At 34.1% G+C, this 16,296-nt stretch overlaps 1 protein-coding gene across 5 annotated transcripts in view; it reads right to left on the minus strand.

Moving 5' to 3' along the window:
- Nucleotides 1-16,296, minus strand: part of RIC1 (RIC1 homolog, RAB6A GEF complex partner 1) — a 46,933-nt gene that overhangs the window by 12,109 nt on the left and 18,528 nt on the right. For 2 of the 5 annotated variants that reach the window (XM_009098986.3, XM_050987412.1), the window contains exons 4-15: nucleotides 9,791-9,898; nucleotides 8,575-8,717; nucleotides 8,204-8,340; nucleotides 7,146-7,237; nucleotides 5,995-6,083; nucleotides 5,001-5,145; nucleotides 4,479-4,527; nucleotides 3,209-3,358; nucleotides 2,711-2,914; nucleotides 1,237-1,275; nucleotides 870-980; nucleotides 198-287 (exon numbers count right to left, since the gene is read on the minus strand). In XM_009098986.3, coding sequence (XP_009097234.2) covers nucleotides 198-287; nucleotides 870-980; nucleotides 1,237-1,275; nucleotides 2,711-2,914; nucleotides 3,209-3,358; nucleotides 4,479-4,527; nucleotides 5,001-5,145; nucleotides 5,995-6,083; nucleotides 7,146-7,237; nucleotides 8,204-8,340; nucleotides 8,575-8,717; nucleotides 9,791-9,898 — 1,357 coding nt within the window. Of the gene's footprint in view, nucleotides 1-197; nucleotides 288-869; nucleotides 981-1,236; nucleotides 1,276-2,710; nucleotides 2,915-3,208; nucleotides 3,359-4,478; nucleotides 4,528-5,000; nucleotides 5,146-5,994; nucleotides 6,084-7,145; nucleotides 7,238-8,203; nucleotides 8,341-8,574; nucleotides 8,718-9,790; nucleotides 9,899-15,234; nucleotides 15,324-16,296 lie in introns of those variants that run through there. The other 3 variants (XM_030236963.2, XM_050987410.1, XM_050987411.1) reach the window with 3 other exon arrangements.

The following is a 16,296-nucleotide window of genomic DNA, read 5'->3' on the forward strand; positions in this document are numbered from 1 at the left end:
ACAGTTTTTAATAACAACAACAAAAATTTTCTGCAGAGAATTACTAATATATAAACTCTGAATATAATCAAAAGCCACCAAAGTTTATAGCGTATAAACATGTTTACAATATCACAATAAATTTCATGCTTATAATACTGTCATACAGATCAGATATTCTAATCGTTATATATTTACTTTGAAGAAAAGTATCTCACCTCTTCCTGGTGATCATTTAAATTATAACATGCAAGAACAATGAAGTCATTCCACCATGCTAAGCCACCTGTTACCATCATAGTTTGCTCCTGAAAAGCAAAAAGCAAGCAGATGACATATAGGTATTTTTATATACTTATACACACAGACATGTACATTATATGGGTAATTTCTTAAAGCCATGCATGATCTCTATAACCTTTATGCATAGTGGCAAGACTATGTATAAGAAGTTTTTAATGTTTAAAATAACCAAAGTGGTAAAGAGTAATATGTGAAGGACAAACCTCGTCCTACAAAATACAGTTCTACAGTTCTTTATGCCACTGGCATCCCTGGACTCTCTCAAATGTGTTTCTAGCCAGAATCTACAAGCTTTACATCCAAAGCTACATCACATGAACCCTTAGATAAAACAAATGGAATTGTCTGACTATACACACACAAAATTGGAATACTCTGCTAATATTCATACACAAATTGATGTGTCAAAACCATAAGATCTGTGTTTCAGACGCTTTATGAGAAACACATGTATACCAGCAACCTAATCCCAAGTGTGTCAATAGGCTGTTTACTTGAAAATGATACTCTTTAATTTTCTCCAAGTCTCACATCCCAACAAATAAAATCTTCCCTGCGCACCACAATAAAATTCCACAACCTCTCACCTGGGTAATGTTTCCAAACAGCTTCCATTTTTTGGTGAGTAAAGAATAATGTGCAAAACCAAACTTGCCAACAACAGCTACATTCTGTCCAAGCTTGTCAATAGCTGAAAACTGTAAAAAAGAAATAAAAGCTACCAGAACCCCAGAAGGGAACTTATTTAAACTACATATATATATCCAAATATGGCACCACAAGGCAATAACATCAAACTCAAAACCTGTAAAGTATTTTCATGTTTCATACTTTACTAACACAGTTTTCTCTCTGTAATGTAAATTAATGATTTCATTTTCAGAGTTCAGCTAATCCTAAGGATAACCCTCCAATATTTTTAAATAAGATGAACGTATTTTTAAAATAACTCACCCTTATAGGCCAGTTGCTCTCTAGATATGTACTATGAATCTAAAAAAAAGAGAGAAAACCAAAACCACATGACTATATCAACTACCATTAAAGTACCAATTAATTGTAACATCCTTAGGAATTTGGACAATGTCAGTGGTTTTTTTTCAAAACTCCATCATAAAGATATTTAATGTTGGAAATTTGTTTTTAAATACAATTACTGCCCACACACCAAAAGTTACTGATGCCTAAATGTGACCCTGTTTTGAATACACAAAATATCAAAACGCATTAACAACATACACTAACTAATACTATATTACAGATTAATAGCCACAATTTGCTCATGTCTCCTCCCAGCTACTTCCCTCTCCAGGAGAATCTTTCAAAGGAACATAAAGCTTTTGATAAATACAGTCTTCAGACAGGACTTTCAGTATAGGGATGAAATTTCTAATCCTGTCACAAATACACACCAGCATATCCAAAAGCCTTCTTATGAGAGAACTTTTCTGGAATGCGTCAGATCAAATTTCAATTCTGTATTCTTCATGTCATATGGGATGATAAAAAACCAGCTTAGAACTCCACTCTCTGATCTGACACAAGGAAGGCAGATACTCTTGAGACCCAGGCACTGTCCTTTTTCATGGATATGTTGCTCTGCACAGTAATTCTAATTGTTTCAGCTTTACTTTTACCACAGAACAAAGACATCTCCTTCCTACACCAGTTTTAGAAGACAGAAGAGTTACCTAGCCAGCTAAAGCGGAAATTCAACAGTATCTAGAACCTGCCTGACATGCCTAGAATCAAATACTTTTTAATACTACTGATTTATGTGGTATGTGAAGAACAAAATACTGGGGATCTTTCAGAAATCTCTATTTAAAAAGTGTCACCAATTCAAGCATCAAAGACTACACAATAGAATTACAGATTAAAAGATATTTATCTTTTTAATTATATTTCAGGAAAAATAAAAGTCCCATTACTACCCTAGAGACAATTTCTTCTTTGAAAGCCTGATATTGTGACGTTTTAGTTACATGCTTAAACAGGTGCCATTTTTTAAGTTTGAAAATACAGCTGGAGTCTGAAGACTATATACATGAGCTGATTATGCTTTAAAGTATTTTACATAAAGAACAAAACAAACACCTAAATTATTTCTTGCGTGTTGCACTTATTCTCTCTTTCAAAGCCCAGGAAAGTAATTAACTACTCTTTCCCAACGTCATAGGAGCTTTGAGACTGTGTTTATTGGCGAGGAGGCAAACTCATAGCCATAAGGCTGATAGGACCAATGCTGCTTTACCTTTTGTCAATGAGAAAAAAGCTGTACTATGGCAAACCCCCAGAGACAATTAAAAGGCAAGGATCTCATACCAGAGGAAAAAGGTCTGGCAGAGAGTGAGGAGATCAGCTGCATATTCTACTCCTACAAACTCTTGCAAGCACAAAGCACATTTGGGCAAGCAGAATCAATTACCTGTACAACATGCCAATGCCGGTGTCCTAGTAAAGTGCTTAAACCCTGAGAATCTAAACTGCCATCTGAAAATGGGCCTCTTTCCCTGGTGTGGTTATGTTCAGAGTGTGCCAAAGTATTTCTGGGACTCTGAGTCTGTGCTGCATCTCCACAGTTCAAATATAAGCGATCTTCTCCTTGAAGGAGGACTTGCTCCTGGTTACTCTATATTAAAACCAAACCAAAACAAAAACAAAAGAAAAAAAGCAACTTTGAATTCCACATACAGAAGACAAAGGAAAACTCATTATCAATATATTAAAAGATTCTAAGTAAAAAATATTAAATATTGCACAGCAATATTTTCACAGTACCATTTTAAAGGGTCTATGACAGAAAAGAAAGACAACTCCAATGGCTGCAGAAGAGACTTAAAATCTGAGAGAACAACTCAAAGGTCACCTAAAACTGGAAGTATGATCTAAAACAAGGACATATTTATCAACAAATAAAACTTACCATACAAGGATTAACAGTGAGTGCACTCTTGATGAACTGAAACTGCAGAATACCAAACTGCTGAGCTTCATTATTTGCATTTCTTTCAGGTTTCATGTTTGAAGAATTCCCATCAATAACCCAGAGATGATACCCTTCTGATCCCCAGGTCTGAAGGTAAAAGAATAACAATAATAAAATCCCCAGCCCCATATATAGATAAATGTAATACTATATATTCTCATAAAACAAGAACTACGGAAACTTATTGTAGCTGATCTTACAATACACATGAGCCTGGAATAAATCCACACATTTTTTTGTTCTAAACTGTATCATTATAGGAATCAAACATTAAAATTCACTTGGTACAGCAAGAATCTAGCTTGAATTATTTCCTGTCTTATGTAAAAAATAAAAAAAAAGATTAAATGAAGTGTAACTGTGCAAAGACACTCACATAAGTAATGAAGACTGTTTAGTTCACACTTTAGGGCAACAAACAAAAATTCTCCAGAGAGCAAGGTATGAAACAATCCTGATTTCCAAAATTACACTGTCTGTTGCTCATCAAATTCAATTATATCAGAATTTCAATTTCTGAAATTTTTTAAGAGATACATTTAAAAGACACTGTCATTGCATATATGATGCATGCAGTTGGGATGCACGTTTTAGAGCTGTCAATCTTCATAGCAACCACGTCATGACGAATAAACCAAATTGTCATAAAATTCATCATGGTTTGTATGAGGCCTTGTAAAATGTGTTTGAAATTTGCTCTGATTTAAAATTTACTCTAATTTATTCTATTGCTTTATTGATTTTACAGACTATCAGGATTGGATTTAATGTTAACTAGTTTGTTTAAAAAAAAAAAAAAGCAGTTAAGTTTCTCTGAAATTTATAATCTGAGTAAAGTTACTTTAAGTGTCAAAGGCCAGCTAGTAAGTTTAGAGAAAAAAAAGGAGTTTACAATTAATGTTGATCTGTGTCTCACTGCACTTTGAAATATAACACCAGATAAAAAAGCAAAATTAGGAAAAAACCACAAATGTTCATTTTTAATATTAAAAGCAAAGGCAAGAAAAGGCATGCCATGCATACTTCATGAAAAAAATTCATCAGCTGTCCTTTTGTCCTTCAATAAAACATTGTAGTAGAGGCATCTTACTATGAAAACCAATTTGGCAAAAGAAAGACAGTTTGATTTTCTGAAAATCTGTTACACTAAAAACAATTTAAAACATTAAGAGTCATCCTATTACAGTATTTTTACATTCATATTTACCATGGAACGGATTTTTAGAGGGTCCTTTTTCGCACCATCAGATTGATACCTTAAAAACAGAACAGAACAAGTTTGAGTTTGCAAATAACTTCATCAGAATAATAAATTAAATTCCTATCTCTGTATTTTCAAATGGTTCTACATTGAACCTCATCTCAAATGGTACAGTGTGTTTGATCTATGACACTACAAAAAAAGGCAATGCAATGGTCAGATGTCTAGCATGAACTATTTGAAATACAGGCACTAGGGAATTTTAGTATTTGCTTGCTCAAGCTTTCTTCTAGGGTAATTTTCTTTTACAGACAAAAAGACCATTACAAAATAAAAATAATACATTTTTCTTTTTATTTAAATGATCCCCTCCTAAATATTTGCCAAAATATCTCAATATCTAAGAAATCATAAAGGAAGGAGACTTTAAAAAAGCTAATTCAGTGAATTAATTTTTAATTAGATGCTTTCAACTAGAAAAACAAACACTTCTAATGAACTCTTTACAATGTCATTAAAAATACTCACGCAAAATCACCTCCTAAAGTACAGATAAGTTGAGCACCAAAAACACTCCATAAGGACAAACCTCCACATTCCCAGGTCACCATCACAACACAGCTATCAGGTGACCATCTGATTAGTTTAACTGGTCCTGTTTTATTCCAAATATCTGTTTAAAAGTAGACAACAAAGTAAGAGAAAACAGTGAAAGTCCTTCAAATGGTTTCACTGTAAAGGTATAAATAAAAATATATGGAAGTAAATATCTGATTTTTCAATTAACTGATGCATTTAGCAAACTGATCACCTCAAAATGAATAAGCAGCAAACAAAAAATGTTTTCTTTCCAATGCATGCTTGGTTTTGTAAGAAACTAAGAATACAGGAAAACATGCCAGAAGTACACTGCTATAAGACAACCACAGAAACACAATTCTAATAAAATAATTTTTTGGACAATAGAGGTACTTAACACAACTGTAAAACTTACTTATAGATTTGTTTTTTTACTGAAAACCAACAGACACACCTATTTTCAGTTGAGGAGGCAATTTACCCACTTCGTATGTTCCTTACTCTCAAGCACAGAATACTACATTTAAAAATGCAGTCCAGTGCAGGAAGGATGCTGCATTACTCAGTATTCTTTCTGTACCCTGTATGTCAGTTGCTTCAAATTAATCCACAGTTCTATTATATTAATTATCAGTTTTGGCAATAATCTCTAATTTCCTGAGGTAATTGAAAATTAATTTCAAGACTAAGAATTAGTTTAAAAACCCCACAAAAACCACAAACGACCCAAACCCTCACACACAAAACACATCTAAAAGTTCATTAAAAAGCAAGCAGCCAAAAGTGCAAAGGCACAAGAGTTAATTACTACAAACAGACACGACTAAATAATACTCATATCAGTGATTATGCAAACAAATAAACACAGGTTAACTAGCCAATGATAAAAAATATAGTATACCCTAAAAGCAGCTGGAAAATTCCAAAAATAAAAGTAGCTCACCAGGATATTGTTTTGGTGTCAGTTCCAATTTATGAGAAAACTGCATGGCGCCAGTGGTGGTATCTATTGTATAAACCTGCACAGAGCCACTGGAAGACATTATACATGCTTTAGATTTGGATTTCTTATCAGTTTCAAGAGGCTAAGAAAAGATACTATTTCTCTCACCAGTAACAATTTATCTAGAACAGACATGTTGAATCAAGTAATAGGCAAAGAACTTCATGAAGCAAATTTCTAAGATGCTTTCCAGAAGGCATCAGAGGACCCAAAACACCCTCTCTAGAATAATCAATGCACTGAAACTACTTCATTCTCTCAAAATACATATGTACATACAGTCCACATATATTTATGGCTTCCAACTGCCAGACAATTCATGAGGGAAGGCAGTATTTACCCAGTGACAAAGTTTCAGAGATGTACTAAGGCATACCATGATCAGTAAATTAAAGTAACTATTCCTGTTTCAGAGGAAACACCAACACACTGTAGAGTTACTAAAAACAAGAATACTAGTTCTTAAGAAGACAAATGAAAAATAAACCAGATTATTTAAAATGTTCTGAAACAAAACTCAAGTAAAATACAATCAAAGAAAATAAAAAGCTGCACTCAAAGACCAGCTTAAGCAGTATTATACAGGAGGGACTTGAAGGAGCAGTATGCAAAATACCACAACTAAAAGCACTCCTGCAACATTTAATTTACAAATATTCACAATTACTCAAACAGGCAACATTTTTCTTGACCAAATCATGACTGCATAGAGCATTTTCTCAGTTGAGTGCAAAGTGCTGATTCTTGTCCAATATTATTATGATTAACTACTTAAAACTGACTTTATAATCCTGCTTTGAGATTAGCTGGAATTGCACCATTTTCCAATCCTTGCTACTGATTCAGCCACCTTTTAATTTTTTTTTCCCACACTTGAACAGCAAAGATAAATTTCAACTGCACTTCAAGGAAGCAACCATTTCTTTCCACCTCTCTCCTGCCTTCTTGACAGCACATTATGCAATCTCCAGGCAGACTGATTATTTTCATCTTTACAGTTCTTGCAACCCAACTTAGTAAGAAGTAACTACTTATTCAGCTTTATAATAAAACAATCTTCCCCTGCTCTGAACCAGCCTTAAAAAACTTACTTGGCACATCCAAACGCCATTAGCCTGTATTTGTTATTCACTGCCACACAAGTTCCATCAACTACATCTTGTGCCCAAACACCATGGAGCTGCTGCAGAGAAAGAAATTTAGAAGAATTTTTGGTTAAATAGTGCTTTTATTAATAACAGTCAGCTTCTATCCATGTCCACCATGTTACGCATCTATCAGTTGACCTTCATGATCTCAAAATTTCATTAATGTCAAGATCAATTGACATGGCTCAAACAAATAAAATCCAGTAAATGCAAAAATGGTTTTATTCTTCTTAACATAAATTACAGAAAGATATCAGTATGTAAGAAAACTGTTTATAAGATCTCTTAATAACAAAATAAATCAATACCTGTAAGACAAAAAAAGTCCCTAACACTGCCTAGGAGGGAAAAAAAATGTAGATGGTACTAAGAATAAAGAGAGAAAAAAACCTAGGAAAGTAATTTTCCATCTGCAACAGCTGAGATCACAGGTATTTTAAGTGGGTGAAGGAATCTGACATAGATGTATTCTTTTTGGTATTCCGTAATTAAAACACAGATATCTAACAACAAAATGTAATAGTTTTTAGGCTGAATTACAAGTAAGAAAACACCTAACTTGGAAAAGATTCCTGTAAAAGAAATTCTCAAGTATGCTTGTCACTATGAGAAAGAGACAGACTTTACAAGAACTAAGTCCTAGACACAGTACTTATGATATTTAGGCATAGGAAAAACCACTTCCTGTCATCCCACTTGTAACTTTTAACAGGAAATCTGTTGGTCTGACACAATAAGACATGGTCTATAATGACAATTTCAATGAATAAATGAAAGTTAAATCTATTATCAATTATGGCCTCCCAGTGGCACCAACACTATAAAAATCTTGCTCAAATTATGCTACAAAATGCAGTCTTGTTCTTATGTCATCTCTTAAGTAGATGTTAAACTTTAGTTTCTTTGTAGCTGAACAGAATTTAAAGTAGAAAGCCAAGTGATATGCAGAAACCTAGGAAAACACATTATTTTGCATGGTAGAAATGCTAAAGGAAACACACCTCAGCAGTGAATCTACTCGACATCGGTGTAATGAAACCAACTCTGCCATCATTAAAAACAACAGCAAAGCCATCAAGCGTGGCACAGTATTCCATATCTCTGACGTAAACATCTTCAAATCCCAAAAGTGAACCTGCTGAGAAAGCATGAGTCATTTAAAAATGCATGAACACAGAAATATTGCAAGCTAACAGACATTTCAGATGTTTACTTATTACTTCAAAGAGAAAAACTAATTTAAACAGGCCATTTCATTCCCATAAATGGCAAAATTTTCCCATCTCTGCTTAAGAACATAGAGAATATTTTGTATTAGATGGTATGTCACCAAAAGGTAACTATTGCAAGCAATAGAATCCCTAAAACCTACCTCGAGAAGACTGCAGATCTACAGAAAATGGAACTGTACATAGGTTGATGGCCTTCCTCCCATTGGTCATACCATCCCAGTGAATGAGATGGAGAAATCCATCAGCAGTAGCTACAAGTAGATCTTCTAACATGGACTGCAAACTAATAAAATATATTTGTTAATCCCTAAAAAAACTTCATCTCAAATCAATGTCACAGAAGTATCAATTAATGTCATAAACACTGTATTACTGCCTCTTGGACCAGTAACTGCATTGTAAAGTTATATGTGAGTTACAAATATGTACCATGCTGACAAAATATGGTAAACACCTCAATTTCTCTCCAGCAACCACTGCTCATTAACAGGTCTGTATTGTTAGAGTAATTGCTTAACCGGGATACTAACTGCTGAAGATCTTTTCAATACTTTTGGCTAACAGTACGACATTGCTGCCAACAATCAATTATTCATCTATGCCAGAAAATTAACAATACTGCCTAGGCTGTAAATAATTCAGATTACATTTTAATCTGTGGTTGGAACAAACTGATGAAGGATAAATTAGATTCCTTCTAAATCCTTCCTAAAAAACATTTTCAAAATCCTGACAAATACTGTTCACCTACTTGCATTCAAAGCTTTTTCCAATATATACTGCATATCTTCCAACACCCATTTTGTCCTAAGGAGCCTGTTCCCAAACTTCACTGTTACTTTTCCATCTCCTCCAATGCTAGGAAGTTTCACCAACTTTTCACACATACTTATTTAGCATGTTCAAAATTGCTTTATAGGACAGACCATCACCACAAAAAAGCAATTGGTAAAGAAAAAGGACAAATATGGACTTTTGAAGGCATCTGGAAAAATGCTAAAATGCTGCATACAGTTTTGCTCTAATGACCAACACCTCCATGAAATCCCTAATACACACTTGGAGCTGAAGGACAAACTCATTTATAGCAATACACAGTAATACTGAGCATACTACATACTACTATATGCCAAAAATATCAGCATAATCAAGCACAAAAAGAATTCTTATACAGCAATTCATTTTTTTACCTCCTCAGACTTATTAGTTGTTAATAGTAACTTACTAACACTAGTCCTTACTATTAATAAGCCTAAAACTTACTAGAAGCCTTTTCTTCCATCCAGTTTTCCCTTCACTTTTTAAAAAGTATTGATACACATGGAAAAATTCTCAAGACTCAATTAATGAGCATACCTTGTGATAGAGGCTTGCAAGTCCAGCACTTTTTTCATTTCTAGATTTAACGAAGGAGCACATTGTTCTTCCTTATAATGTGGGGTTCCCTTCAGATGAGGGCTTCCTCTAAATACAAGAGAAATATTTGAATTAAAACAGGTTGTCCTTCAAAAGATGCAAGAGTTACTGACTTACATTCCTTTTTCTCCCCATATATATGTGTGTGTGCGCGTGTGCGTGTGTATATATATATATATATATGTATATGTATATGTATATGTATGTATGCATGTATGTATGTATTTATGTATTCACCCACACCCCCACACGTTCAATCTGCCAAAAACAGCACTGAATATCTAGGATGTAATTTTGGTGCTAAAAGTTCAGTCTAGTATGTAGGCAAAATAAGACAATGAACAGAGAATGAACACTACAACAGTTGTGTGGCATGCCTTAATACTCCTAAAAAAGGGATACGTATCAGTGAAAAATCTGATTTAATAAACTGTTACTCAAGTGTTTACAGTAATTAAATATGTTGAATTCTTAAGTATATCCCATTCATTCTTTTTCAAGATGCATTACAGACTTCAAAATGTTTATGTTTCTTCCATTCCTTTGGTCAGATCAATGGTTATAATATAAATCCACCATGCATAATACAAGCAAACATCTATCACAGTATTTCATAGGAATATTTCTCTCTGAAGCAAATTAACTAGTTTTTAACCTAAGACCTACTAAGAAGAGATGATTGAACACTGATTCCGTCCCTTTAAATAGACCATTACAAAATATCAACTTCTAGATGTAGAAAGCATCTTATTTTTATCTCCCTCATTTTAAATTTCACATTCCACTGATTGTCACAACATCATTATATATTACTATACAGCATCATTAAAGTATTCCTTACTTTAGTTATCAGACGTGCCATGTGCTTTTTAAACTTTATTTTTAATGAAAACTGACCTACAGTCATAAGCATTGTAACATGTCATCCAGTTCATTTACCTAATGAGCATTATGCTAGCAAGCAAAGCAAACTATGAATGCAACAGGCATTGCAGACAAGTTAGAATTTGTAGTAACTTCAATAGTCAAAAACAATAGATAAGTACACAGATTCAAATAATCTTTACCTGTATTTTAACTGACAGAACATTTATTTTGATTTATATCAGGGTAGCAAATAGAACTGCCTAAGACATGGCAGAAACCAAAGCAGATTCAGCTTTAGAGAAGTTTGACAACACAAGGATACATCAATCTCTTTCCTGTCTTGTTTATTTCAGTAGATATCAAGTTCCTTAATTCATTACCATTTTATAGCAATGCTATATTCATATCTGTTATTCTTTGATGGGCACTATACCTTTCCTTGTGTAGCAAGGACAAAGATATATGCCAGCTAAGGTAAGACCAAGGTAACTTTTGTCAATCTGGATTTAGTAGATGGAAGCTGTATCATTTTTCCAGAACAAAACTATGGTGGCTGTGAAGAATTACATCAAAAAAATGAGAAAAAAAATCTTTTAAGGCTCATTAATTTACCACCAAAAGATTTGCAACTTGTATAAATTTAAATTATTAAAATGTCTGGTTTGCATTTTGAAAAAATATTAATTGTAAAAGGCAGCTGTCTTAGGAAAGATCTAGCCCTTCATGTAAGCTAGCTCTCACAGACTGACAGGAACCCTGAAAAAAACAGTAATTTCTTTTTTTAATAATACTAGCTTGGCGGGGTTGTTGTGGTGCTTTTTAAAACATATAAAACCCCAGACAGTGGAGATAGTGTGAAAATACAGTTCCAGAGAGTACACTCCCAAACTAGATGAAACTACTCTGGTTTATCAGCAATCAGTGGTACAACTCAATTGTGCAAGCAAGTGAATAAAACTGAGATGAAAGGGTTGAGTAATGCAGAAATGTTACTGTTAGGTAAGTATAAGACACAATAAGACATGTCTTTTTTAACTGACCGAAGTACATAACCAAGTGTAAACCCAATGTTTCTGCACAGGACAAGCTACAAAGCCAGAATGGTAACAACAACATGGCTTAAAAAACATGTTTTGCAGGAAGAAAAATTTCAAGTCTCCTCGTAGGCTGGCTTTTTTACCTTCCAACACCTTTGATAAAAAATAGCTTGCAGAATATTTGAATATTTTCAGTTTCACAAGCTAATTTTAGTAAACTGATCACCACCTGTGGCACCTTATCTTTTCCACTGGGGCACTATCACTTCTGTCCCAAAAAGGCTTCTTTTATCCACCTTGCAAGAGGCCAATCTACACAGAGCTGAGGTACATTACCTTGACTGAAACTCCAAAAATGCCACTATTTCAACTCATTGCCTATGATTTTGTCTAATTCATCAATTCAAAAAGAAACCCCTAGATTGGGTGCAAAGGAGGTGCTACCAAAAGTACACTGTGTTCATACAGTCCACATCTGCATGAGTCAGCCTCACTGGCTGAGTTCCTTTGACCTTTAAACGAAGAATGCACACAGATGACTGAAGCAGGAAAGAATGTTTGGTCTGGGTTGCCACATCAGCATCTGCTATGGCTGCAGCCAAACTTAAAGTAACTCACTTTTGCACAAGAATTGAGAGGAACATATTCCAGTCACTGACCAGCTGCATGTCAAATCACATATAATCACTGCAATTTGCATGGCATCTGTTAATGCAACTAAGCCTGTGAATAAATCTCTTAAAACTCCGAACTGAGGAAAATCTGCAACTCAAGAAAAACTGAAATATGGAAAGATTAGGGATGGTGTTTTTAAAAGACCCACCACACCAAACTTAAAAGCATCCTAAATTCAAGAAAGAGGCAGCACCATGCAAAAGCAGAGTTAGATAGACTCTTCAACTAGTAGGAAGAATTTCCTTGATACTTGTTATCTGAAATGGTGGGAAGTTCAGGGACGAAACAGGACGCCAGCCAGCTAATTTTTCTAGGTGCACAATATTGCATTTATGGCCTCTGCTAATTGCACAACAGTTAAGTCATACAACATTATACATGGATGAACTTGTCACTGCTACCAAAAGCATCTAAGAAATACTTAAGAAGTTAATTATAGCAGAATCTGAAAGCATGTACTTAACGGTTTCTTTATAATTGCAATTAAGGTATACAACACATATTATATTTAAGTCTGTTCTAAGTATTTAAAAATAATGTCCACTGTTTTCTGCTTAGTAATGGAGAATTCTAGTTTAAAGACAGAATAAGCATTAAATTCATATTTAAGTTTTCACTGTACCATTTGGGGTAATCATAGTAATATAGTTGGCAGTTATTGCTGGATAATAGTTTAGAAAAATTCAGAAATGCTCTCAGAGTCAGAAAATACAGCACTTCAAAAAAATACTGTGGCTAATGGTAAACAATGTTTTACTTAAAAAAACCAACCAAACAACACACAAGGCAGTTGCATCCATTCTCACTAGCTAAACCATGCAAGTAATGAGAAGTAATGGAGACATTTCATTGAAAAAAATAAGGAAGACTTCAGACACTTAAAAATTATTTCTAGAACAACTGTTTGAAACAAACAAGGTTAAATATTTTTATACTACTTTTGGGCTATGATCTTAGTTGTTCCTGATAAAATGACTTCTTCAGTAGTACTTGGCATGGAAGGGAAGGGACAAGAAGAAGATTAAAAATCATGATGCTTAAGCTATTAATAGCAAAATTTATATGACAAAAGCAGGGCAGTGTTTCTAAAACAACTTATATCACCAAAAAGTTGTCCTCCTTGAAGGCAAGGAGAAAAAAAGCCTGACACCATCCATTATCATTGCATTAGCACAATTACACAATGTTTACTAACCATTTTACTATGGTTCATGTGAACACTTCAGTTAATGTTCACATTGAAAAACTGAAGACTTCATTTTTTTATATCTGATTGAAAGAGCCTGCATCAACATCCGTGAGATTTGGTTTTCATGCATCTAGCATCTTTTCACTCCTTAAACCTGCATCTCTTTACCACACACTGCAGGGAGCCACCAGATGAGGATTAAATACATCTGACTGGATGCAGAAATGTATTCATATAAATTGGCAATAGCTGCACCAACAAAATTAAAGTGAGTTTATGGTAACAACTATGAAGAATAAGTGCTTAGAAAAGGAGTTCTTAGTACAGCCTTTACTACACAATTAGGTAGTAGCACATTTCTGCAGTTTGAGAAAAGAAACAGCTAGCTATTCATATAAAAAAGCTAAATGCTTTACTAAATGATTATTTCAGTTGCAAAGATTTCTTGACAACAGTTACAGAACCACAGAATTACTGGATTGGAAGAGACCTTTAAGACCATTGAGTCCAATCCATGCCCTAACACCTCAACTAAACCATGGCATCAAGTGCCACATCCAGTCTTTTTTTAAACACATCCAGGGATGGTGACTCCACCACCTCCCCAGGCAGACCATTCCAGTACTTTATCACTCTTTCTGTAAAAAACTTTTTCCTGATATTCAACCTGTGTTTCCCGTAAATTAAGAGGTTAAAACCTCTTGAAACACTATCAAGAGTTTGCAAGTGCCATAATGGTTAACAGAAGTTCTTCAGCTAATCTAGTTTTAAAAATACATTTTCCAAGCAATGCTAAAATCTTACAGGGAAAACCACAATGGCAAAGTTCAGCAGAAGCTTATTGCTGAGCAAAAATTACCTAGTAAGTTAATTAACCATACACCTCATTGATTACCCTTGCAGAGTCTGAAGTTCAAAACCTTTGTACATACTAATCTTCAGCCATTGGATCAGGAAGAAAATGTCCACTGATGAGGTAATTTATGGCACCTATAAACCATCAGGCTATAGGAAAGGTGATAGCTTTTAAAAATGCCAGAAAAATTAAGACATGAATAGAGTACCCAGGTATATAAGCAACAATACAGCTTTGAAAACCATCATATTAACTACTTTCTTCACAAATTCATACTGGTTAGATAACAATTAATTTTCAAAGCACTTTCAGAGACTTAATAATCTACATCATTGAGGTCTCATTCTAAATTTACACAGAAACCTGACTCAAAAGACTCTCCATTTACGACATTTAGTTAATTAGCCATATAAAGTTTTTAGATTTTGTCCTTTTTGAAAGGCAAAAATATCCCCAGCACTAAGTCACACATGCTCTTTGAGTGAAAAAACTTCAGTTACTCTCCTTGGCAAACCTCTAAACAGAAACAACAACCAGATCAGTACAGAGAAGCCCTCACTCTGATGGTGTTACTCACCTCTTTACCTCTTTAAACATAAGAATAGCTATACAAATTAATTTGGAAACTCCCCAAAAAGTTACTACTGTACCTTGCCACAGCTTACAAAACTGCAAATTTGCTTCTGTCACTTTGCACTGTCACTTTCCTTAAGCAATCACAGGCAGAGATAAATTTTATTTTAAAATGGTACAATCTTACCTTACATACATTATTTTTCATGTTTTGTCTTGTAGTTACTTTAGGAATTGGGTGGTAAAACCAGACTGAACTAATTGAAGCAGGACTTTGTACTTGAGCTCACTGTAGGAAAATATCCCAGAATGTGGGCTAATGGCCAATACTGATTCTCTTCCAAATCTGCTCTGAACTGGAGCAAAGCCTCCAAGAGCTGGAATGAAACTGCAGGGTACTCTAGCTTAATTCTAAAAAATGAAACACCATACAATTACTGCTTTCTTTCCCCTGTTTTTAGTCTCACAAATTAAGGAGGATACTGTAAGTTTTCACTAAGCATGAATGACAGTTCACTCCAAGAACAGACTGGCAATTCCTAGCCAAATATCAACAGTGCCAGAAACATTTTGACAGAAAAACTACATGCCTAAAATATCACAATATGACAGAAAAATACCAATGGATTCCAGCAATAAAAATGAAAAGTTTCCTTTTTTATATATAAATATTCACAGGTTGCACTTATGGCATGAACACTTGTTTTATCATATAAGTCTAGTAACACGTTTTTACATATAATATGCATAATACTGAACAGGTTAGTTGACTAACTCTTACCATACCTACCTACATGAGTAGATTTTATATAGATTAAATCTCTAAAGGTATAAAATAGTGTTTAAGAAGTATTTCCCACTAAACCTTCTTAAAGTATTTAACATATTCTAAATTTCATAAGAGCTATGTCCTCTGTTACTAATACAAGCTTCAACATATTTGTGAACTCCAGCCACAAATGTTAATTTTGTATTTTAGTACTTCCATTAAACCACCAGATTTCAGAATATAAAGACCATTACAATTACTTGCTATGAAAAGGAGACAATATTGTGAAATGTGCATTTTTAAACAGGAAATCAATTTTCCTAGGCTTTGATTCTATCTAATTTAAAACAAACAATAGCAGGGGTGCAAGGGAAGTTCACTCAACCTTTCTTTACAAAATCTCTATATTTCATAATACTGAAAGATAAGGAAAAGCAAAGACTCTGGCATTCAAACAGCATGGCATCTTAGCCTCAATTC

The sequence above is a fragment of the Serinus canaria genome, chromosome Z (genome assembly GCF_022539315.1).
Source record: "Serinus canaria isolate serCan28SL12 chromosome Z, serCan2020, whole genome shotgun sequence".
Classification (NCBI taxonomy): domain Eukaryota; kingdom Metazoa; phylum Chordata; class Aves; order Passeriformes; family Fringillidae; genus Serinus; species Serinus canaria.